Source organism: Anastrepha obliqua, chromosome 5, assembly GCF_027943255.1.
Source record: "Anastrepha obliqua isolate idAnaObli1 chromosome 5, idAnaObli1_1.0, whole genome shotgun sequence".
In the NCBI taxonomy this organism is placed as follows: Eukaryota; Metazoa; Arthropoda; class Insecta; order Diptera; family Tephritidae; genus Anastrepha; species Anastrepha obliqua.
In genome coordinates this window covers 43,103,313-43,127,733 of record NC_072896.1, presented here as the reverse complement: position 1 = coordinate 43,127,733, position 24,421 = coordinate 43,103,313, and the positions used below count along the sequence as shown (strand labels likewise).

The window sequence follows — 24,421 nt, the reverse complement described above, 5'->3', positions numbered from 1 at the left end:
GCGTGCTTGCGCAAAAATTGGTGTTGTTCCCGCCTTGAGCTTTACTTTTGCAGGCGGCCCGATCACCTTATCCGCTTGCCGATACTGTAACAGCTAATTAGGTGCAATTTCGGTTTCGTCGGTTCCGTTTAAATAAAATCACAGAAATAATCGAAGTTGACGGGCATGATAGTGGTCGTAGTATCGCCAAGAAGCTAAAGATCGTACGTAAGACAATTTTATTTAAACCATTTGTGCAAAAATTTTACACAAAAATAATAATATAATATATTATTGGAGCTTACACCCTTTTTCGGTGTTTGGCCGAGCTCCTCCTCCTATTTGTGGATTCTCTTGATGTGGTTCCGCAAATGGAGTGTCCTACAGTTTCAAGCCGACTCCGAACGGTAGATATTTTTATGACGGGATTTTTCATGGCAAAAATACACTCGGAAGTTTGCCTCCCTAAGGGCAACAGCTATTAGAAAAAAACTGTTTCTATCATTTTGATGTTTCATGCACGGGGATTCGAACCAACCATTCGGCTACGATTACTTTGTCTAGATTTCGTACTTAATAGTGTGCGGAAATACCTATTTCGCGAACCATCAAAATGGCAAATCAAAATGGTTTTTATTTCGTTGTAGTTGAGCGAGTCAATGCGGAAAAATCAAAATATTAGTCTACTCCTCAAAAGTATTATTATCGCCCTCAAAGTACTCCCCTTCAACTGCAACGCTATTATGCCAGCGTTTGGTCCAGCTCTCGGTCGAAAATTCACGGATAATGATGGCACTGTGCAACGGTGCGTTATCATGGTGCAAAATCCTCTAGTTGTTTTCCCACAAATCCTTTATTTTTTGGCGAATTGCGTCTCATAACGCCCAATATCTCATAGCCCATAGCTGTCTGATCTTCTGACAAGAATTCGTGGTGTACAATACCACATAACTTACATAAAAACCATAAGAATCGCTTCCTTTTTTGACTGAAAACGACGTGTTTTCTTTTTTTGTCTTGGTTCATTTGGTCTTGGCTCATACATAAACTCGTCTCCAGTAATGATGCGTCTGATGAATGTTGGCTGGGATTCGGCCTTGGAAATCACGTCTTTGGCGATATCAACGCGATCCCATTGTTTGCATGAAATTCAGGCCCTTTGGGACCAACCTTGCAGCAATGCGGCGCAAACCCATATCATTGAGAACAATGTCCTGAACGCCTCCATAAGCAATGTTCAAATCCTCTGCCAGCTCTCGGATGATCAATTTGCCGATATTGATTAACTTTTCTTTCACTTTATTGACGTTTTCAACAGTTTTCGATGTCGACAGCCTGCCACTACGTTCGTGATGCTCGATGGGAACGATGGAAGCGTTCATGCCACTCGTCAACGGTTGTTTTCTTTATAGTGTCATTACCGAAACAGTTTCCCAACATTTCTAAGGTTTTCGCACCATTGAATCCATTTTAACGTAAAATTTTAACGTTGTTGTAAATTCAAATCCATTTTTAAAACTATAAAAAATCGGAAAAACGAGCAGAGGTAGACGTTGAACGTCTCCTGGCGGTTGTTTCGGGAACTCTTTGATCAAGGTGATAATCCCGATTGTCTTAAGGGGGGAGCCTGCTTTAGAGGCTTCAAAAAATCGATTTTTTTTTTGCATAAATGTCTTCTCAAACTATCCAAGAATGCGTCTTCGAAATTTCAGAAGCAAATTCAAAATATTTTCGGAGTTACAGAAGAAATTGTGAGCAAGCGTCGAGTACGTCCGGCCGGATCGCTCGAAGTGCGATTTCTCGGTTTTTTATTTTTGCGATTTTCTCTAAATGGCGGGAAAGATAGGGATAAAGTTAAACGTCCTATTGAAACGAGATAACATTGATTGTATTCGGAATTAAATTCTCTTCTACTTGAACCTAAAAAACCTTAAGAAAGTTATGATTAACCCACTTTTTAAACAATCTAAAGTGAATCTGTTTTTCCAAAAAAATTAATTTTTTTTTATTTATTGAAAAATTGTTGACTTTCTCACTTTTTGTTTAATTTTCTTGGTGTAACTAGCAGCTATACTCGTACTATACCAAAATAAAAACTTTTTGGGTTTTCGGTTTCAGATGAAAATTGCGACCTGCATCTTCCCCGCCGCACGACACATGCACACCCGAGGCGCCTCGGCAAAATGCTTGTACCAGGCATAATATGACATATATTTTAATGAAAAAATTTGAGAAGACTGCTGAAATATATAACAATAAAACCAGAAAGTTTCGTTTCAATCGAATATTTCTTTCCTTCCTAAAAAAATCCACAAAAAAATCGTTTTTTTGAAGCCTCTAAAGCAGGCTCCCCCCTTAAGAATGCCGAGTAAAACTACGCTTCACTTATGTGATTAATTCGTCAATAAAGAAGTAGACGCTGAACGTTGTTTATAATCTTTGGGTAAATTAGTGTACATTTATATTTTTCTCCGGATGTGTTACAGAGGTCTAAACTGTTACGCGGCCCGTGAGCGTCAGTTTAGGAAGCTTTTTGATGACGGAAATACATTTGGGTGCTTGTTGTTATCTTCGAATTTATTACTGGCATAATAAGGCTTATTGCTGGTATGATGAACGTAGGACTGTTTAAGTGGTTTAACCCCATTCCAGGCTATATCATTTTCCCTCAAACATTTTCCCACTAAATAAATAAAACCATCTACATTTTGGAAATGTATTTGTAACATGTATAAATATTTCAAATTCATTGAACATTTGTTGATACGAGATATGTAACAGCTAAGTTAACAAAAAAAAAGCTAATATGTAAAATATACATTGTTATGGTGGATGTTCTTAACATATTTAATTAAAGGCTTATTTTTAAAAAGCTAAATGGAAATTCTAACAAGGATGCCAAAATTTTTAAAAAGATGTATAGTAAATACTATAAAGTTTTAATAAATGACTGTGCATTTATTATTTACGCATTGGGCAAAATTTTACTAACAAATACGCTCAGCACTGTTGCTTTTGTGATCGGCACTGTTTTTCGTAATAAATGTTGCTTTTGAAGTTTAGATCTAATAAATGTATTTAGCAAATATTTTTATGCCCCATATTCAGTTCAGAGTCAGGCATTTTACATTTTATATTATATTATATTTCAAATTTATATTCACTATAATCCAGATATTGTGGACGGGAATATCAATTTCATTAATTGCTTCATTACCCAATGTCTGCACAGAAAATTATTCATTACCGATTAACTGTCATTTCGTTTCATCAAAAGAAATCGCCCCAAACAATTTCAATTTTTGATACGTAAAATTGTGCCAAATAACGTTAAAAAATAATTAAAAGATATTAAAATAACTTTTTGAAGAAGGGGAAAAACGGAAACACGTGAAATTCACTTAATTAATAAAACAGTGTTGGGTAACTCTTTTCCACACATCTATATTTGACATTTATTTCTAATAGGCAATCTTGATTTGAATATCAAAATACGAACGATCGCCCGTAGAGATATGGGTGAACTAATTTTTGAACAAACAAGCAACCAAAAAAAGTTATCCACTTTTTTACACTTATTCGGGTTATAAAATTATAATTTTTTCGTAAAATTTACATATTCGCATTTTGAAAGTTTCATATCCAAGAATATTTTTATGGAGCTAAATGTAAAATCTAAAATTCTCTACTTGTCGCATTTGTCGACGCCTTTCAAATCTGTCGTCATTGCACGCTTACACATCACACTTCACTTTATCATCTTTAAACGATGGATTTGCGGCCAATCTTAATACGTGATTTGCGAACGAGTCGACTGTAAGGGTTTTACAGGTCAATTCAATAATTTGCGATCTTCCTCGCGCATAGAAACGTCTGGTATATTGAGGTGGCACTCTTGTTATGGTGGTTGCGTCCGCGCAATTTATCCACATTTCTTCATCATTTTTCGCAGTTATTACTATATTATCACCGGTGTTTATCGCGCTTTGTATTGACTTAAAAGCTAAACTAGGCGTTTTAAGACGCTTCAGAATACGATGTGACGGGGTTGTGTGTGACACACTACAAGCGATAGCAAACACTTCAGCTAATTCGGATTCTTCTACTTTTTTTATATATTGAAATAATACCAGCATACTATTTTGCCCAATTTCTAAGCTTGGGTAATATATGGAACCCAAGTTCTGGCCCAGCTTCATATTGAAATCATAGTTCATCAACACATCGCCGCTACGATGGTCCCATATGGTTAGTTGTGATTCCCCAAAGCCGATCAGTTTGTCATCTGTTTCAGGAGCAGAACACTCTTTTAGAACAAAAAACTAGAAAAGAATTAAAGATTCGAATATAGATACCTGCGGTACACTCGAGATAGCGAATGCAATGTCTCATGTGCTTGAAGTCCCGTATACTCGCTAAAGTATCCAAATTGGGGGTTAAAGAATACTTGCAGAGACCTGAGCGAGGTTTACCCAATATATTTTCCTGTGGCCAAGACATAACAAAGTATCGTGACTCAGTTATTGTGGTGTAGACGACATCAGAGGGCAAACTAAAAAAAATATATTTTTTATTGTAAAATATATATTTGTAAATATGTAACATATGGTATTTTTGGTAATTTTTCAAATTGAAGCATTTGCCTTACCACTGCACCGCATCAAGTTGTATTGAATGCATCTTAGCGACCATATCTTCGTCATTAAAATAGTATATATTAATATATATTGAGAGGAGGTTACAATCCCGTCGCTCATGTGATAGCTCGCAGCAGCGCATTTCGACGTAAATCGGTATGGAGTTGTGTATGCAAATTCGATTAGCGTATGAAGTTGAAATTTCCATATCTATAATAAGATATAAGCATTTTAGAATATTATACTAAGAAGATCATGTATTAAGAAACTATTCAAATCAGAATTTACTTGTTTGTATCTGTTTGTTTGTTTGTACATATTTAAGTGCAAGTTAAGGCAGCTACCTGACTGCAATACGCTAGCAATGCGTATCCGATGACATATGCGCAGCAGCGTTAGTATATAACCGCCGCTGCACCGTGTGAACCGCTATGTCAGCATTATGTTAGATTAAGAATTAGGCTTAGCTTAAGTATAATAATAAATTGTCAAGGCACTTCAAGTTCTGGGCTGAAGGTAACCACAACAGATTTTTACTTGCTCTGGATTGGAAAATAGGAGTAAGTATGAAAAAGGGGCCCAAGTGGTTGGCCCCCAACTTTAATTTTTTGGTGCTCCCTGAAGGGAGCACCTTAACTTGCATAATAAACTATAGGTGACGTGACAACCAAATGAACAAAACATTGTTGTTCGTGTAGTGCCCCCACCTTTAATGAATGCGCCTTGAAATTTTCAAAGCAATAATATTTTTATGATGTGGCAAGTGCTACTTGATCAATTTACGAAAAGTGTCAAAGTCAAGTTTATGCCAAAAAATTGCAAAATGCTCTTTGTTGTATCATGAGGAATAAAAGTTTGATTTGAAAAATTAATATACATTCAGTCAAAAAAATGTCCGGTTAAAAAGCGCGTGTTACATATCTAATTTTTTTTGCTGGAATGTTGGTACAACTGTCCTCTATAGTGTCGCAGAGTTTGAGCGTGATCTGTCAATTAGCTTGTTTTTGGCATTTAATTATACGAGTATCAGTCAACCGCAGGTGTGCTCTGCGATTTTCATTATGGATTAAAATATCGTACAAAGAATTTGTCTTAAATTTTGTGTTTTTAACGGGATTACGTGTGCCAAATCGTTAAAAATGTTGCGGAAAGCCTATGGCGAGTGTGCTTTATCAAAAACACGGGTGTACAAGTGGTATAAGGCTTCTGCAGAGAGCCGAGAAGTCGTGGAAGATTTGCCCCGATCTGGTCGCCCATCAACGTCTTCGACGGATGAAAACGTCGACAAAGTCAAGGAAATGGTGCTGGAAAACCATAATTTAAGTTTGAGGGAGATAGCTTGTGACCTTAGCGTGTGTCACGAATCAATTCGCAATATTTTATACCATCAATTGGGCATGAGACGCGTGGCTGTTCGACTCGTTGCAAGAGAGTTGAATTGCTTTAAAGAACTTCATCGGAAGAAGGTGGCTGAAGACATGAAGGTGATTGAGTAAGTGAATTCGGACCCAACGTTTATCCGTTGGTATTCAGCAAACTTGACTCCACATCCTGCCATAAACTTAATGTGGCATTTAATAATGCCACGCGGTATGTGTATGGGATTGGTAGATACGATTATATATTTGCCTGGCGAGCAAGGTTACTGGGATGTTTTTTTTCTCAAAAATGTCGACTTTTTTAAACAATTAATTGCCGTTTTTTTTTCTCTGAAAAATATTTCCTGAGGCCACCAAATTGTTAGTTTTGAAAAAAAAAAACGGACCGAAGCACAAGATTATCTATTAATGGTCTATGGATAAGTTCGTGCGGTTTTACAACAGATGGCGTAACTTGATTATTATTCCATCGATCCACATTTCCAAACATTCATTGGAGAGCTACTGTCGTAAGGCACAAACGTCAGTATAAGTTTTTTATTTGAAGCGTAAACAACAATATTTTTACCACACTTGAAAATGTCGAATTTCGTGCCAAATAATGTGTTTTTGCGGGGAATTCTTTAATATGAAGAAAAAAGCAGCCGAAAGTCATCGTATCTTGGTGGAAGTTTATGGTGAGCATGCTCTAGCTGAGCGAACGTGCCAGAAGTGGTTTGCACGCTTTAAAAGTGGTGATTTTGGCTTGGAAGACGAAGAACGCGAGGGTGCGCCGCCAAAGTTCATGGATACCGAATTGGAGGAATTGCTCGATCAAGATCCGGCTCAAACGCAAGAAGAGGTTGCAAAAACTTTGGGAGTTGATCAATCAACCATTTCCAAACGTTTAAAAGCCATGGGAATGATCCGAAATTCAAATTTCAAAAAAACCGCACGAACTTATTCATAGACCTATTAATAAAACTAATTTCTCTTGTCTGATTGATTTTAGATGAATTTCCATGGACTTGTGCTGATCACCACAAGGGACTTCTGGAAAAACAGGTTTCACACAAACAGCGATAACTTTTAATTGCAATTATTAATTTTGTATTTTTGAAATTTTGCTAAAGTCAAGTCGAAACATGATGTATTAATGCTATGTTTTTATTTTTGTAAAATAAAGCAATTGACTAGTAAAAAAAAAATTATTGAAAATCATCATTTTTCCCGGCCTTTGACTACCCCTATCCCTTAAATTGATTAAAATTTCAAGTTTTAAGTTCATAGTCATATAAATATAAATTTTATATAACTGTTCATATATTTAAACTCACCGGCGACAAGGCGACGACACTCCCCTAACGGTAGCCATTGGGGTGCTACATCACCCGTAGAAGGATACGAAGGCAGGTATAAGTCCCCATTGCCAATTTGCCGATGCGAACAGTTTTCGCAATCCTGCGTTCCAACTAATGCATTAATAAGCTTAAAATATTTCCAAAAGCTCACCAACTTTTCTTGAACAACAATAAGCACATCCATTTCATAGTAAATATAGTCGACTTCACCATTAATAGCTTTTACAGGATTCGGAAGTTGTTTGCTTGGTGTACTTAGAAAATGTATACCCAATGGGGGCGCACTTTGGGTACTACGATCTTTGGTTAAAGTAGCATAAGATGCATTATTTTGAACTGCTTTGTGCTCGCGAGATATTTGACTAGGGCTGTTATTTAATTTGAATAACATCGCCTCATCATAACTATTGGTTGTCGAAGATACAACAACAGTTTCACATTCATGGTTTGATACTTGGGAATCTAATTTTACATTATTTGACGCGTTCGCTGGCAAAACTATTTGGGGCTTTGCGTGCAGCTTTCGTACCGGCGATGTAAGACCATTTTTTGAAGTTCGTGGATCATCAGCAGGCAATATTGTGCCCCTAGATTTTATACTACTTCTATGAAGTCGTGTATATCTGTTTTTATGTCCCTGAGACTTTTCTTTTCTTAATTTTGAACTACTTATATTAGATATTTCACTTTTTGAAGATGAAACTACACTACAGGGCTCCAATTGGCCGACTTTAATTGTTTTTTTCACAGATTTTTTGATTGTGTTTGATGTTGATCTTATTCTTTTTACCAGTAAAATTTTACGGCTCCGAAGTTGGCGATGATTTTTTATTTTATGCCAAGGTGTAGCCACAGCCAACAATTTGCGCAAGTGCTCTTTTTTCTTCTTTTTTGAAAGTGTTTTTGATCGTAACAGTTCTCTTTCTTTCATTTCAGCATTATTGTCATTTTCCCCTTTACTTTGCAGTTTTTCGCTATGTTTTGGTATGCTCGCGGCTTTTAGATTATTTACTGATTGAATACTCAACATTTTTTTTTCTTCCAATGACCCTTCAACTTTTACATCTACAAAGCAATTATTTTCACGTTGTGAGCATTGTCCAGGTTCGGGATTATGCAGAGCTTGAACAATGTAAATGCTGGGTTTAATTTTACGTGATGCTTCTAAGTATTTTTTAAACTTATCATGTAGTTGCAATTTGATACAATCATGATCTTCTGCACTTTTAGAAGTCGTGGTATTTTTTAACGATGAGCATGTACTGATTTGTGTTGGTGAAAGCCGATATTTAGATTGCATATTCTTATCATTTTTTTGTAATATATTTGGTGTTGGATTGCTGCTTATTTCATCGCCATCAAAAACATCACTAATCGATGAACGTGGGCAGGTTGAGGTATCATTTGAATTTACTGCTTTTTGCTTCAAATGGCGCAACAGTGTTTGACGTATGGGTGTTGCAACCGATTCGGCGCAATTGGCTTCTTCCTTGTCGACATTGGAAGAAATTTTGCAAACGATTTTTATTTCTGGTTCCTTTCCAATGGCAACTTCACCAGCAATGGGCGTGAGATTTTTAGTTCTCTCTTCGGTTATGAGTTGCCACTTGCTTTCGCTGAAATAAAACCAAAAGAAAAGTATTAAAAAATGTATAAACATAGTCATAGCTTTGCTGCAAAATTTTAACCAAGCAAAAAACCATGTCGTAGAAAAATTCTGTGTTAAAGTGTCTTTCAACATGAAGTACTACTAATAAAATTCCTGTAAGAACAAAGACGGTGATCTTTATAAGTACCTCAGCCCGTGCTGTTGGCGTACAAACTTGGACGGCGACAATATCCGATGAAGTGGTCCTTGGTCCCGCCAGAAGCTGCGGCTAGATCTAGTTAGGGCCCATTCAAATTGAACCTTGGAGGACTGGAAAATCATGTTTTCGAACGAAATAAAAATTAATTGTGGTCAGATAGAAGGGAGTGCACTTGGCGAAAACCAGGAAACTCCTTCGAGTCACGGCACGTTAAGCCCACTTGGAAGTTTGCCGGCGGTAGAGTTAAGGTGTGTGGGAGTTGGCACCGTATAGTTGGCATGGGTTTGTGGGATCTCGTTTCCTTTGCCCGATACCATGATCGCCCATCAGATTGAAGCCGATTTATTTTTGGTCTCATCGCACCAAATTACCTGAAAACCTGTCGAAAATCTTGATTTGATGTTCTTTCAGATTTTTTGGTGTGATTGGCTTTTTCTTCTTCAAAAAAGTTGTCAGCTCAATGACTTTTAAAGCGCTTTGGATCCAATTATAATATTATTTTGTGATTCATTATTTTTTTTTAACATATTTGCGGCATTAAAGTTATACACATGGACCTTCTTACATTGCGACGTTTTACTGTTCGTTGAAGGAACATGCAGTTTTTTTTATCAAGCTCTATTGTAACAGCCAAACCTAAAAAAGTTGATTCATCTGTGAAGATTACGTTGCTCCAAATTCTCTTTAGTCCCTTTTAAACGGATTTCTACGTGCCATTCCTTCAATAGCAGGCACGTGGGTGCTTCCACGATTTTGCTTCCCTAATATCATAGATACCCGAATCCAATCTGCTCTGGATAATGGCATTCGGCATTTTAATGCCCTTGAATAGTACCAAGCAGCTGGACTATCGGCCTGTCTGAGTTTTTTTGGAATGACCACCTTCTGCCTTCCTTGCCTGGCTCTTTATTAACATTAACATTTTCGAACTCTTCAAATCGGTTAATTCATTACTTCAGAAGCAATACTGCTGATGATTTGTATATGATAAACGGTTCATTAGACAGAGCTAGTTTACTGGAGCGGCAGCCCTTGGTCGGGAAAACCCCGAGTCATTCCGGTAACGTAGAACCGACTGCCATGGGAATGGCACAATTACTTTCTGGATACTGTAGCAGGTTAAACTCCTGCTTATCCAGAATTGGCCCCGACATACTAAACATAGGTCCTGCATGTGAAGGGACCCCGCACGATACTAACCACCTTTTCACGTGCCCCACTAAACCCACTCATCTAACACCCCTCTCGCACTGGAAGCTCTTGTATACCCTTTGAAGTCGGTTATATTAGTTGTTTTTTACACGCATACATATGTACATATATGCGCTTAAACTAAGAAAACACACTTATCGGCAATTTCCCATAACAGACAAAAAAAAGTAGACTTTGTACCCAACCATAAGCGTAGCCGCCATAGCCGAATGGTTGCCAGTGAGTACCATTCGGGAGGACCCGGGTTCAAATCCCACTGAGGGTATGGACCACCAAATGAACGGTTTTTTCGGTCGCTCCTGGCAAGCAATGACAAACATCCGAGTATATTTCTGCTATAAAAAAAGTTCTCATAAAAAACCATCTGCCGTTCGGAGGTCCCCCCATTTGTGAAATAACATTAAGCCGTACACCACAAATTGGAGGAGGAGCTCTACAAACCATCTGACAACGGATGTACGCTCTAATCACGGCGGATCAACTTGCATGGAACGGTTTTTTCGACATTGTTCCTAGCATATTCAGATTCTACATAAAATTATAAGAAAAAAGGTCAATTCTTTTCAAATCTGTGGGGCTCGATGCTGACTTTAGAAATATGCTCTAATGGATTTGATTTCTTATAAAACTCTGCACTCATTGCTGCAAACAAACTTTAAGCGCACGTAAAAAATCGCAGCCATTGCTAGGTTATAAAAAAAATCTGAAAGCAAGTTCAAGATTTGCATATTCCATAATACACGTAATTATTATTATTTACAAGTAAATAAAAAAGCGCTAGCATGATAAGTATAAAGTATTCCTTTGTACGGTAACAACTATGACAATTTACAGTAAGTTTTACTCACCTCAAATCTACTGACATTTCTGTGTGGTTCGACAATAACTCCCTTTGTTCATGGCTGCGATCTGTTGTTGTCATTTCGTGCGCTAATGTTTGCACTAACCCATTTCCGTCCGAACAGTTTTTTGTTACCTTTTGACTCTTTCCTTTCTTCTCTTGGTGTTTCAAATGACGGACACGCAAAGAGCGTCTAGTTAAATTACACTTTGCTAGCTCGGCCACAGCATTTGCTACTGCATTTGCAGTGGACATTCCGGTCAACCCCAAATAATTGCAAAACTCATGCTGTTGATGACAAGTAGCGGCAGATGCAATGGTTTTGGGACTTGGAGAACATTCAGAGTCAGACCGATCAGCTTCAGGTGGCGATGCGCAAGATATTTGCATTGGCATCTCATTCTCGTCGGATAGACGGCATAGAATTTTTGCATTTTCACTTTTAGTATTACCACTAAAGCTAATGTTTTTCTTTGACTTGGGCGCGGGTACTTTTAGAGCGATTGGCTCAGGCATCGGAAGGTATTTTGATGGTACTGTAGGTGTTTTAAACAATTGACTTCTTTTCTCGTGCAGGTGTTGACTTTTGTTTTGTATTGCAAAATCAAAACGCATCTGAATAAGTCCCCGCGTATTTGTTTCACTTCTTTGATTGATTTTGTCTATTTCTTTATTGAGGCGGCATAATTTAAAAAGCGACTCCTCGTCAGGTAATGGTCGGGGTCGTTTAGATGTATTCGTCTGATGGTTTTCTATTGCAGAATGAGAATGTCGACGTATTGGTTCATCTGGTATCGAAATGTCACAAAAAGATTGTCCATTCGAAACATTATTAGCTTTATCGGAACCTTTACAACGTAATTTTTTTGGGGCTGCGTTAAATATTTGTTTAGAGACGGAATTGAAAAGCACATCATTTTCCGAGGAAGATGTAAACGTCGGTGTTGTAGCACCCTTTTCTCTTAACAGATCCAGCTGTTGACGTTTTTTACATTCAAATTCTAGAGCCGCCCGCATACGTCTTTGAGCTGTTAAAGTGGCAGCGCCAGATATTGACAACTTTTCCGTTTTTTCTTTAAAGGTAGTTGCAGCACTGATCCTTGGTAAAACTTCATTACGAAATACGGTGAAATCATATTGGTGCTCAATTGGTTTTCCATCCATATTTCTTTTACCATGTACAACTTTTTGCTTCAACTCCTCGTGCTCTTTGAAAAGATCATCAAAACTTCCCACATCCTCCACATCACTGAGATCTAAATCACATTTCCAAGCATTAATTTTTTCTTCCAGCGACATTTGTGGGTTTTGCTCTGTTAGTAATGCTAGATTTCGTTCAAAAATATCGGCAGGTAATGTATTTTTGTGAAGAATAGGCCAATTATGGGGATTTGAAGGGGAACTGACTGGAAAGTCACTGGTGGTTTCTGTGGAGCACTTATTATTATGGCTATTACTACGCAGTGCTTGTTGATTTAAAAGCAAACGCAGTTGGAGTTTTGAGTTGATTTTTTGCCTTTTATACGCCTCTGAACTAGTTGTAGACTTCGAGTTGACTTCAACAATTTGATCCATTGGTGTGGGGACAGGATGATCTGGAAGAAATATTTATACAAACCGTAAAATATTATAATCCAAAGAACAAACTACCTCCTATCGAAATCTATACAGATGGTTCTAAGATGAACTGTGGTGTGGGAGCTGGCTTCCATTCGGAGCCACTCAACCTATCCCAATCAATTCGTCTTCCTGATTATGCCACCGTGTTCCAGGCAGAACTTTTAGCGATCAGAGAAGCATGCAAATCCCTAGAACTCTACAAGGTAGTTGGTGCAAGAGTAGCTATCTTCTCAGACAGTCAAGCAGCTATTAAGGCCTTAGACTCCAACTACATTTCATCCAAATTGGTCCTACAGTGTAGAGAGGAGCTGAAACTGCTCAGCCATTGGCTCGAAATTACCCTGATATGGGTTCCCGGTCATAGGAACATACAAGGCAATGAGATAGCGGATGAGCTAGCAAGAAAGGGCTCAACACTAGACATAACAGAGGCGGTGGCAGTTTCCACCCCACTGAACACACTAAAAGCATCTATTGCTTCACACTATCATGCTTTAGCCGAAAGAAGATGGAAGCAAATACCTACATGTATTACAACAAAAAACACATGGCCGTCATATAAAATCCAAAGGACGAATGACCTGTTAGGATGCTCTCGGCCAAACATTTCACGGATCACTGCAACCCTTACAGGACATTGGAAAGTAGGGGATCATGCAGCTAGACTCAATCTACCCTTCAATCCTATCTGTAGAAGCTGTCAAGCGGAAGGGGCGAAGGAAAGTCTGTTCCACTATTTATGTGAATGTCCGGGACTAGCCAGGGCACGACTCCGATCCTTCGGTAAGCCTTTCCTACAGCAAATTGAGGAGATCTCAGTCATCGAGATAAAGGATTTGCTCCTATTCTTGGACCTCACTAAATGGATCTGACTTGGAAACAAAAAAAAAAAAAAAAAAAAAAAAAAAAAAAAAAAAAAAAAAAAAAAAAAAATCATCATCATTTCACGAGATAGTGGTATTAAAACGGTGCTGGTCACTAATTAGGAGCATTTCAGCTAAGAAATGTTCAACCACCTCAACAACAACAACAACAACCTCCTATCTATAAAAAATTTAGAGTTTGTTACGAGTAGCTACACAAATATTCTTACATTTATGCGCTTGCGGGACAAAGCGGCGGTTTTGATATTTGTTGACCGATTGTCAATTGTGAAGGATTTAAGGAAATGATTTCTTCTATGAAAGTTAAATTACAGAAAAGTGTAAAATGAGCTGTAGTAGAAAAATGGCAAATTTTCAAGATTGGAACTGTAGGTCCAAAGGTGAAACTGACTGAGAATCTCAGTCTTCAATGCAATCTCAGAAACGGATACTTATAACTAAATCCTTCACAATTGACACTGGATGAACGAATATCAAAATTTAGACTTAGAAATCATTAGAGATGTGTTTATATTGTAGAACTTAAAACTTTTGACATAAACAGATTCTTTAAAATACCATAGAGGTTTTACCGCAGTTTTCCGCCATGTACCTAAATCACCCGCGATTAATCTGTATGTTTATGGCGGTGAGTGCTGTGGTGGTTTTGTGCAGTTTATGGAAAGAATGTTGACGTCTACCTGGGGTCAGGTGTTTCCTTAATAATGGGAGTAGGAGGGCCCCAATTTCAATTTATTCACTATTGGGGAAGGGAGAGTTATCAGACGATAAGACCACGCTTGGTTGCAGGTTTCCCAGGTTTCCACCCTCCCTGATTTCCACTTGTCGGGAATTATGAGACTGACCAAAGACAGCTTGAGAGTCCTCAAGTACACAATTATTTGGCAGTTTGTGGATCCGTCTGATGATACAACGCTTGGACCTATCGATTGGAGGATGCAAAATAAATTGCCGGCTAAAAATGTTCGCGCATCTCTTCGGGTGCTGTCATTGTGCTTCGTCGGGATCGATAAGGACCTTACGGTGGGCCAGAGCTTACTCACACCAGAAGTGAAGTTGCAGGTATTCAGGTGTCAATCCCATTTAGTCTGCTTGTGTTGGATGTCCAGTTGCCGAATCTCCAAACTGAGATCCTTTATTCGAGGATCCCGAGATCGGCCTGGCATAGGTGGTACCGCTCGGAAATTGGGGCGTATGTCCCGGATCCTTTCCAGCTTCCCCTCGCATCGACCTGCGGGTTGGGCATCCGCCTACGCGCACATTAGCAGGGGTGAGAAGAGCGTGGAAGGTGTCCTCGCTTTGTTGAAGTTAATGTAGGAGCGGTGATTCGCGGAAACAAATTCAGTAGTTCTTTCAATAGAGATAATAAAGGGTAAATAGTCTGATGCAAGATATAGCATAAATCTCCAGGTTAGAAATTGTTAGGCCAGGCAAGCTAATGCAGTTACTCACTATCCTGGCGGGGCCCGTTGAATTGTAAGAACTTATTCCTTCGAAGAAGAGTCGCGAGATTATCTGCGTAGATCTTGTTGTTGCTGTAGCAGCATAAACATTCCCCATACTTACATACGGGGAATGCTGCTGAAGTGACAGTCCTTGACCGGATATAAATCCGGGTCATTTCGGTAACGTAGAACCGACTGTCGTGGAAACGTATCTACGTAGATCCTGCATGCCGCTGTTATTGTGTTGTAGCCTAATGGTGGGAGATGGCAGAGCCCGGTAATTTTTCATATATGAGGTAGTCTGTGTCTTAGACAAGAAAATGATCACTGTCGGCAACACGGTTGCTTGAGGGTACGTACAGTATGGATGATCATCGTCTGATGTTTACTAGTACATGATCAATTTAATTATTTGTATTTTGCCAACGTATCGTAATGTATTTTCTTATGTGGTAACATTGTGCTCGCGACTCAAAAAGAGGTTGCTTTTGCCATGTCGGTGTCTATTTGGTGAAGTCACTGCAGCCGCGCATCTCATAAAATTATTGTTACCCATCTTATAATTGAGTTCCTTCATTACGATCGATATTTCGTAGCTTGCTTTATTGTTACGTAACTCCTACAGTTACATGTAAATCGTTCCTGACTGCATCATTTGCATCTTCTGTTGGGGCATATGCCAATATAAGCACAATATTGTTTATTATACCTCTTAGTTTTGACTTACACTTTCTTGCGATTTTTGGTTCGTAACATAATATATTGCCTCCAGTCCGCTAATGAACCCTATGAAAAGGCTCTTCGATTCTGCGCCCATAGACGTTTAACGAGAACAAAGCTGCTCGGGCCAAACCTACTAATCATTCTGGGGCAAAACGGCTTGCTTTCTTGATCTCAACAAAACCCATTGTGAGTTACATCGCCACTCAGTACACAGTAGGGCTACACAGGGTTTTGGAAGGCTTCAACAATCTTCCCACATCAGCACTATCCCTCCAACAGCATTCACACAACAACATATGGGGAATGTGTTTGCAGTTAGAGCAACAACAACGTAATTGGGAGTTGCTAACGTAGAGTTACTCGTTACACTCTCATGTTTAACTATATATAGTTTTACTAATAAAGAAGATATAGGCTTGTTGAATATAACTTACCAATCTCTTTTGGATCACTCAAATTTTTCCTCTCCTTTTTCATAGCTGGGTGCAGTTCAGCTTCTACTTTATTTGACAGTCTTACTCGCTTGCAATCTCCGAAAAGCTCTCCTTTTGGTCCGTCTTGTGAAGATTTACTATTATTCATGTTTAAACTTTCCAACTCAATGGTGCCATTACTTTCTAGAAACTTTCTTACGCTTTTCTTTAATACGCAATGGCGTTCTGATCTATTACCAATCGAGCTAGATACCGAAGCAAATCCTGCGAAGTCACTTTCTGTGTCACTAAATTGCATATTTTTGAGATCACCATTGTCAGTTACTGCACAAGTATTTATACTCTTCCGAAGTGTCTGCTCTTCATTTAGCGTCGCAGTCTTATGTATAACACGGGAACTGCGTCTTTCTGGTTGCAAACCACTAGCAATTCTTGATTCCGGCACATCCTGCTAAAAGACCATTTTAATAAGGTACTGTTGGGAGCTGCGAACTTAACAATTCTCACCTTAGACTGTTGTATATAATTTTGGATTTCTGTTTTGTTGCCTTTTCCATTCATATTTATGTGATATACATAAGAGTTCAAATCCTATTGATAAGCTTTGTCTTTTTGGTAACAAGCACATCAGGCATTATAACTTTGCTAAAGTTTTACAATTTACTCAACTATTTTTGCTATAATTTAGTTTTTATTTAATTTCACTCCTTATCACACAACGATTTTCACAATACCAAAGAATTTAGCATCGAGAAAAAATTGACATTTTATTTTATACTTCACTTTCCAATGCAATTAAAGACAGAGTTGTTATTTGTACGCCTAAAGGTCTAACATAAATAAGCTACATAAAAGTACGTTCACATAGGCATTAATTACCAATAAATCTAAATTAATCTACCCATTTGTGGAACAACATCAAGACGCACACAACAAATAGGAGGAGGAGCTCGGCCAAACACCTAACAGAAGTGTACGCACCAATTATTTATTTATTTTAATCTACCCGTTCACATATGGCAGATTACCTGCAAAATTGTCAATTCGCTGTCAATACTGCTGCGAAGGGCTTTTCTTCATAGAAATTATTTTGGAGGTATACCTCGGTATTTTTGGTTTGTTTAGTTATTATTAACGATATGAAGAAAAGACAAAGAAATGAAATAACTTATTTAATTGGGCAATTGGCTGATAATAATAAACAAGAAATTCGTAAGCGACGTTTACTGCGGTTGAAAAATTTTATATAACATTTTATAATAAGTAATAAGAAGACAATACCTTTATGGACACACGCTTTTTTCTGTAAACTGAATCCATAATTCATAATATTTAACAAAAATTTTATTAGAATTATGTTTACAGACCTGTTTTCTTTGCCGGGGTCTATATCATTTAGTTCTTATTTTGATGTTTCTCCTTACATTCGTAATAAAAGTTATCGATAACACAGGGTTGTATCTCAAAAAGTATGGTATTATCTAAGATTATTTTATAATCTCAGATTTTGGCGTATGGGTGTATGGGAAATCTCGTTCTTTAATTACGGATTGGTTAGCTTGTTCTGAGCTTAAAATTGTCAATATTTTACTGACAGAACGCCTGACGCTACCATTGTGCAGAATGTGATGTTATCTCATAAAAAGTAACACTACCACAATTATTACAGCTGGAACACACAAGTTACGTATAGCCCATGGTAAAAAAAATCAGGAGGTAGGGTTAGACCGTCAACCGGATCTCAGCAAATTTGAAAGAATCAGCTGACGTAACCGGTGTCATGACAAGGGTTTGTTTGCGAAAAAACTGAGATTATGTTGGTGATATACGAAAAAATCAACATGTCTTCTTATATTGCTTCGTTGCAGTCTATGTTTTTTTAGCTGATTGCCAAACCTGATTATCTATCATCCTTGGTGTGATCAACATCAAACCGTTGATTGGTTTCCAACGAATTTTGACCCCACATCTACACCTTCTCTAGATAATGCTAAAAAAGGTCTGTTAACAGAAATGATAGGTGGAGACAACGAATTTCACTGTCAAATCATATACGGAAAATGCTTCTAAGTGACAGTCCTTGGCCGGATATAAGTCCGGGTCGTTCCGATTTCGTAGAACTGACTGTCGTGGGTGACGGATCAGCCGTTTTGATAACGTAATAAGGGATATGCCAGCGGTTTGTTTGCAACAGAGGTAGGAAAATCTGAGATTGTAGTGGTCATATATTAATAAAATCAACGCAGCCATTGCCCATGTTACTTCCTTGCTTTGATGGCTTTAACATCATGGATAACTACTAGGCGTGAAACTTCTTTTTCCATTAATTGGATATTTTTTAAATAAAAATTGGGAATTTTCAGTTCACATACCACTACTGAGGTTAGTATTGAGTGCTCATAACGATGTTCCAATTTTGAATAGCAAAAATATACTTTTCCGTAGTTGTCTCCGACTAAACTAATTCTTAAACAAGTTTTTTTAAATTTAATTTCACAAATGAGCAACGCTTTTATAATTTATTTCACTTAAGGGGGCCTCTTATCAGTCGGCTTCAAAAAATCGATTTTTTTTAATGCAATCGATAGATATGTATATTATAGGAGAATATGCCCTAAAATTTTATAGCGGAATTCAAAGTGATTTCGGGGTTACAGGCTTGTGTACCGTCCCTCGTCAAGCGAGCTCGAGTCGGGCCGCTCACTCCATACGGCTAGAGCAGGTAGCAAGCCTCTTTTGTGCTCATTGTACATTTTTTTGTCATTGAAGGCCTTTGTATAGAATGAAAAATTTTCGAACATCGATGTTCATCGAGCATCCCTATCATGAACACGATCAAAGGAAGTAAATTATCAACGAAACGCGCCTCGCGGCCGCCAAAACGCAAATTTTTCAGGAATAGTGCTTCGATATGTTTCAAAGGTCAGAACATAAATTTGGAGTCAAATATTTAAATTACATTGGGGACGGGGATTCTGCAACGTACTCATCAATTTTAAAAACTAATCCATATGGCAAGGATTTTCCTCTTGTGAAAAGCGAGTGTGTGTGTCATCAAAATGCCAACGAATCCTTCAACGACACGGTGTGGCGTATGGCACCAAAACAACTGAATTCTGGAAAGAAAACCCTGGACAATGCAACGTATATTGCTGCTGGGGTTTATAACGAAGGCAACTCTGCCATATTGATGATGATGGACTCGCTCAACGTGACAATAGACCAGCAGTGCAAGATGTTAGCCTACTCGATGGATAACGATCGACTGGCGCGCGCGGCCAAGCGCGCTACTGCGGCAACTAAAGAGGCTCGTACGCGCTTAGGGAGGAAGTGGCCCAAAACCACTTTTTCAAGGAAGCTGAGGGAATACTCTACGGGGAGGGTACAGCTGAGTAACAGTATGTAGCTGTGAGTATACTGTCTACTTTCTAAAAACTTTGAAACACGTTTTCTCAAAACCAGTTATAGTTTCAAACCGATAATCTATATAAAGATAATTAAAATGCGCAACTAATTAACTAACAAAATTCCAAAAAAAATAATTTTTAACGTTATTTAACACCTTTTTAGAAAAAAAGAAACGAAAAAAAGCACTTTTTTTTTTGAATAATTAATTGTGTGTTCCATTTTTTCATATTTTTATACAAGAGTAGTCTATTATGTGCGGGAAATCCTTCTGAATAAGACAATATTTTTCTTTTGTTTCAGGTAAAAACTACGACCGCAATCTTACACGCCGTTTTACTAGTGCGCAACGAGAAGCTGTGCGAGAAGCCACTGATAAGAGGCTCCCCCTTTTCCACGACAGTCGGTTCTACGGTACCGAAACGACCCGGATTTATATCCGGCCAAGGACTGTCACTCCAGCAGGATTCCCCGTATGTAAGTATGGAGAATCTTCATGCTGCTACAACAACAGCCCCCCCTTGAAAAATGTTGATTAAGTTTATAGTTTTTAGGTGTCGTTTTATTATTAAGTTCGAATAAACTCTGTTTATATTTACTGCAAAACATCATTATAAGTGTTTTAAAGGAATTTGTAAAGTTTTTTTACGAAATTTCTTCATTATCAAATAAATATACCTTATACCATTAACCTTTCCATCTAACCTTTAATGACAGCAATTGGACGTAATTTTATACATTTTTTGCTTATACCAGCAATATGACATGTATCAACGACATCAGTCACATCTTTATAGGATTCTGGAGCCTCTTCCATAACAAGCTTGGGAGAAGCTACACGTATAGCGATTCCCATTTCTTCTAACTTTTCAAGTACATCTTTATAGTCTAGATTCCGTCGGGATTTAGCACGTGACAATGCACGCCCCTGGGGAATTACAAAGAGTTTCATATATGGAAATTAAATTTATATCAATTTTAACGTACCGCACCATGGCAAGTAGATCCAAATGTTTCATGCATTCCTCTCTCGGTACCAGTTAGCACGTAGCTGCAAGTGCCCATTGTGCCGCCCACTAATACAGGTTGGCCGGTGAGTTGATAGTCCACCGGAATAAGTGGGTGATGTGGTGGGAAAGCCCGTGTGGATCCCTAAGGCAATTATAGTAGGAATCAAAAAGCATACACAAACACACATAAATCATTTACTACTTACCTTCCTATGAACGAGTAATTGCTTCTCTTTTCCATCGACGATATGATTCTCCACTTTTGCAATATTATGAGAAACATCGTAAATGACGTGCATATCAAGGTCGTCTGGAGTTGTATGGAACATTTTTGCGAAAGCCTGTCGAGTGAGGAAAGTCATTGAACTGCGATTAACCCAAGCAAAATTGGCCGCAGCTGCCATCGCTTTCAAATAATCTTGGCCCTCCTGTGAATTTATTCGAGCACATGCTAATTGCCGATCATTTGTCTCAATCTGGTCACGTTTCATTGCTTTTTCCATCTGAACCAAGGCGTCTGTTGCTACTTGGTGACCAAATCCTCTACTACCCGAGTGTATCATAACGCATACCTGACCTTTTTCCTCAATACCCATTTTACTAGCACTCCATTTATCATATATTTCGTCAACAATTTGAATCTCTGCATAATGGTTGCCAGCACCTAACGTTCCCAATTGAGGTAGTCCACGTTTCTTTGCACGTAAACTAACCTTGGATGGATCTGCATTTAGCATTCGCCCATATTCTTCGCAATGCTCTTTATCTTCTGCCCAAACATATCCTTCACGAAGAGACCAATCCATCCCCATTTCTAGAGCCTCCTCCATATCATGGGCATTCATGGGAATAATACCCTTAGAACCAACACCAACAGGAATATGATCGAAAAGAGATTGCGCTAATTGTTCTTTAACTGGTTGAACATCTTTTTCGAAAAGATTTGTCCGCAGTAATCGTACACCGCAGTTAATATCAAAGCCGACTCCTCCCGGACTTACCTTAAAGGATAAGGTTTAAAAACTTTATATTTTAAACATTGTATATAATTCTTCTACTTACAATTGATGTAGGATCGTTCATGTCGAATGCAGCCATATTTCCGATAGCAAATCTGAAATTTATTAAAGTGGATTTATATACGTTAAAAATAAGGATTTAAGCTACAAACCCATAACCAGAATGAATATCCGGGAGTCCTATGGAACGCCCCACAATACCCGGCAACGCTGCGACATTTGCTATTTGCTTTACACCCGGCAGAAAGCCGCCAACGGCTCCAGGTCTACATGAATTTTTTAGCTCTTCTAACATGAGCCGTTCTAGCCGGCTGTTTACATAGAAGCAGCCTTCTACTTTCATATTCGGCTGAAACTCCTTTTTTATTCGCCAGCAGCAGTCGCTGATCTTCTCAAGATATTTTAATTCTTCATTATAAGGTCGCACAACCATTTTGCTTTTAGATATCCAATAAGAACGAGAATGAAATACTTCAAGCTAAAAAAATTCTATTATGAGCGGACGTTGCTTAAAATTAAACGCCGTGAAAAGAAATCCATCTAGACCAATAGTAAGTCTACATTGTCAATTTGTATAATAAGGGTAACCGGTTAATCGTTGCGAGTAAACGAGTTGCTTTTGAATGAACTGTAGTCACTTATATCCGACCCGCAAAATAACAATAGAAAATTTAGCAAACTACACGGGTAATAATAATAATAATAATGGACAATAACTATAAATAATCTACTTGAGTTGATATAATCGGTGTTGAACTATAATGTAATAACAAGAGGCTATTGTTAATGTTTTTCATTATTATTCATTCATTAAAGGCTATGTAAGTAGAACTCTATCTCGCTCTAAATATATCATCTGAGTTTCGCAATAAGTTTTTAAATTATAATGCAAGCTTTATTTTTCAGAGCAAAAATTTATGTTAGGTGTACTGGTTTATTTTTGATAATTCTTCTTGCTCAAAATTGTTGAAAATTAAATTTTTCGCTGATTTCTCTCGTATTTTCTATATGCGAATGTACATGGAGAAGCTAATAGTGTGCTGCCAAAATATTCATATAAATTTGAATTTTAAGAAACTATTAATGGAATATAGAATGCAATTCTGTATAAAAATTTAAACAAATCTGAAAAACCATCCAAGCCATATGTTTTAAACGTGATATCAGTGGACCAGCTGTTGGGCTCTCGCGGCTTTGTTGTTCTTTAGCCATGTTATCGCTATTCTCATCTCGTCATGGTCAAGTTCGAGAAAAGTTAACTCTATAATTTAAGCACCTCTGGACGTCAGTCATCAGATCACCGTCTTTGTTCTTACAGGAAAACGCCCCTCAAGCTCCTTGCACGCACGTATTTCGACCTCTCGTTTCTTCATTCTGATAATACGTCTCTCTTTTTTTTTTAGCATGTGGTAACGATCCCACATAGCTCGCGTTGCGCCCGATCCTCGCGTGGCTCTATAGGCAGCATCCTTTATTTTCACGGTAGCATGACATTCGTCGTCGCATCAATTTTCGGCTTCACCGAAATCCGATTTCTTCTTCGGCAGCGGTACGTAAAGAACGAGAAATGTTGCTCCATTGCTTGTTCGTGTCGGATTCTTGGACAGTACTCTGAGGTAATGATTAGAATCGATGTTGGGTCTTCGGATCGTACGTACATTAAAACTCTAGAAGCGTGTCTTCCATCTATCCTAATATGATCGATCTGGTTTCGCGTTTTTCGAATAAGAGGCAGCCACGTAGCTGGGCGTATTTGTTTATGTTGGAATCAGGTACTGCAGACTACCTTGCATGAAACACCAAAATGATAGAAAAAGTTTTTTCTAATAGCGGTCACCCCTCGGTAGGTAATGGCAAGCCTCCGAGTGTATTTTTGCCATGAAAAAGTTAGTTAGGAAAAATATCTGCCGTTCGGAGTTTGCTTTGAACTGTAGGTCCACCCATTTATGGAACAACATCAAGGCGCACACTACGAATAGGAGGAGGAGCTTGGCAAAACACCCAAAATGGATGTAAACACTAATTATTTATATATTTTATGAAAAATACTAGTTTTAAAATTTTTAACTTTCCTACCCCCACAGCAGCTTTATTTGCATAAGCAATTTTATACATCCTTATATCAGACAGAAAGGTGAACCACGTTCTCTATTCCATTTTGTTCCTTCCGGAGAGAGGAGCCGCTATTCTGCACTTATGCCAGGTAAACACATTTTAATCATAACCAAATTCTTACTTAAATAATTTTTTTTTTATTTTTTAATTTTGTCAATCATAGATATGCGATATAACTAGTTTCTAGCTAAAACTATGGAGTTAGCTAAAACTACAGCGCCATCCATATGAGAAGGGGAAATTTAATCGGTAATATAAAGAAATACTTTAATTAGTTCACCTTGTGTGAGCTACATATTTGTGGATATATGCATGCAGTGCAGCAAGTACATATGTATGCAGCGCTTCTTGTATGATTTCACTCATTTAGTCAGTAATGTAATTCAAAATCATTAAACCTTGTGATATAATATTGTCTCATTAAAAATTAAATCACTTGTATTTCAATTTAATGCGATCGTGTCAATTACTTTAATTTTTTTACAACTTTGACATCAAAACATCAACTTAGAACCTTATTTTACCATTTTAAAATCACGTTCTCCTCATTTTAAAGTTAAAACCCTATTT

At 38.0% G+C, this 24,421-nt stretch overlaps 2 protein-coding genes across 3 annotated transcripts; both read right to left on the bottom strand.

The window, feature by feature from the left end:
- Positions 1-3,118: 3,118 nt before the first annotated feature.
- On the bottom strand, positions 3,119-17,040 carry LOC129247369 (uncharacterized). 2 transcript variants are annotated; one of them, XM_054886483.1, is made up of 7 exons: positions 16,810-17,040; positions 16,303-16,753; positions 11,204-12,791; positions 7,312-8,951; positions 4,628-4,826; positions 4,335-4,531; positions 3,119-4,264 (listed from the first exon to the last, which is right to left on the bottom strand). In XM_054886483.1, the coding sequence occupies exons 1-7, from the start codon at positions 16,861-16,863 to the stop codon at positions 3,714-3,716; spliced, it is 4,680 nt and encodes a 1,559-aa protein (XP_054742458.1). In that variant the 5' UTR covers positions 16,864-17,040; the 3' UTR covers positions 3,119-3,713. The 2 variants fall into 2 exon arrangements, with proteins under 2 accessions (XP_054742458.1, XP_054742459.1); XM_054886484.1 differs by having other exon boundaries at positions 16,303-16,750.
- Positions 17,041-20,247: 3,207 nt separating this feature from the next.
- LOC129247220 (RNA-splicing ligase RtcB homolog) lies at positions 20,248-22,266 on the bottom strand. Its single transcript, XM_054886250.1, has 5 exons — positions 21,889-22,266; positions 21,780-21,831; positions 20,924-21,718; positions 20,695-20,859; positions 20,248-20,635 (listed from the first exon to the last, which is right to left on the bottom strand). Exons 1-5 carry the CDS (start codon positions 22,167-22,169, stop codon positions 20,408-20,410), a joined length of 1,521 nt encoding a protein of 506 aa, XP_054742225.1. The 5' UTR covers positions 22,170-22,266; the 3' UTR covers positions 20,248-20,407.
- Between the last annotated feature and the right edge of the window lie 2,155 nt (positions 22,267-24,421).

Bases quoted from the DNA above. Each gene is read 5' to 3' on its own strand.
- LOC129247369 (XM_054886483.1), bottom strand. From the start codon at position 16,863: ATGAATGGAAAAGGCAACAAAACAGAAATCCAAAATTATATACAACAG. The intron at 12,792-16,302 runs GTAAGTTATATT...TATTTCTTCCAG, and splicing joins GAGTGATCCAAAAGAGATTG to ATCATCCTGTCCCCACACCA. The intron at 4,827-7,311 runs GTGAGTTTAAAT...ATCTTATTATAG, and splicing joins GTGTCGTCGCCTTGTCGCCG to ATATGGAAATTTCAACTTCA.
- LOC129247220 (XM_054886250.1), bottom strand. From the start codon at position 22,169: ATGGTTGTGCGACCTTATAATGAAGAATTAAAATATCTTGAGAAGATC. The intron at 21,719-21,779 runs GTAAGTAGAAGA...TTATCCTTTAAG, and splicing joins TGAACGATCCTACATCAATT to GTAAGTCCGGGAGGAGTCGG. The intron at 20,860-20,923 runs GTAAGTAGTAAA...TAATTGCCTTAG, and splicing joins AATTACTCGTTCATAGGAAG to GGATCCACACGGGCTTTCCC.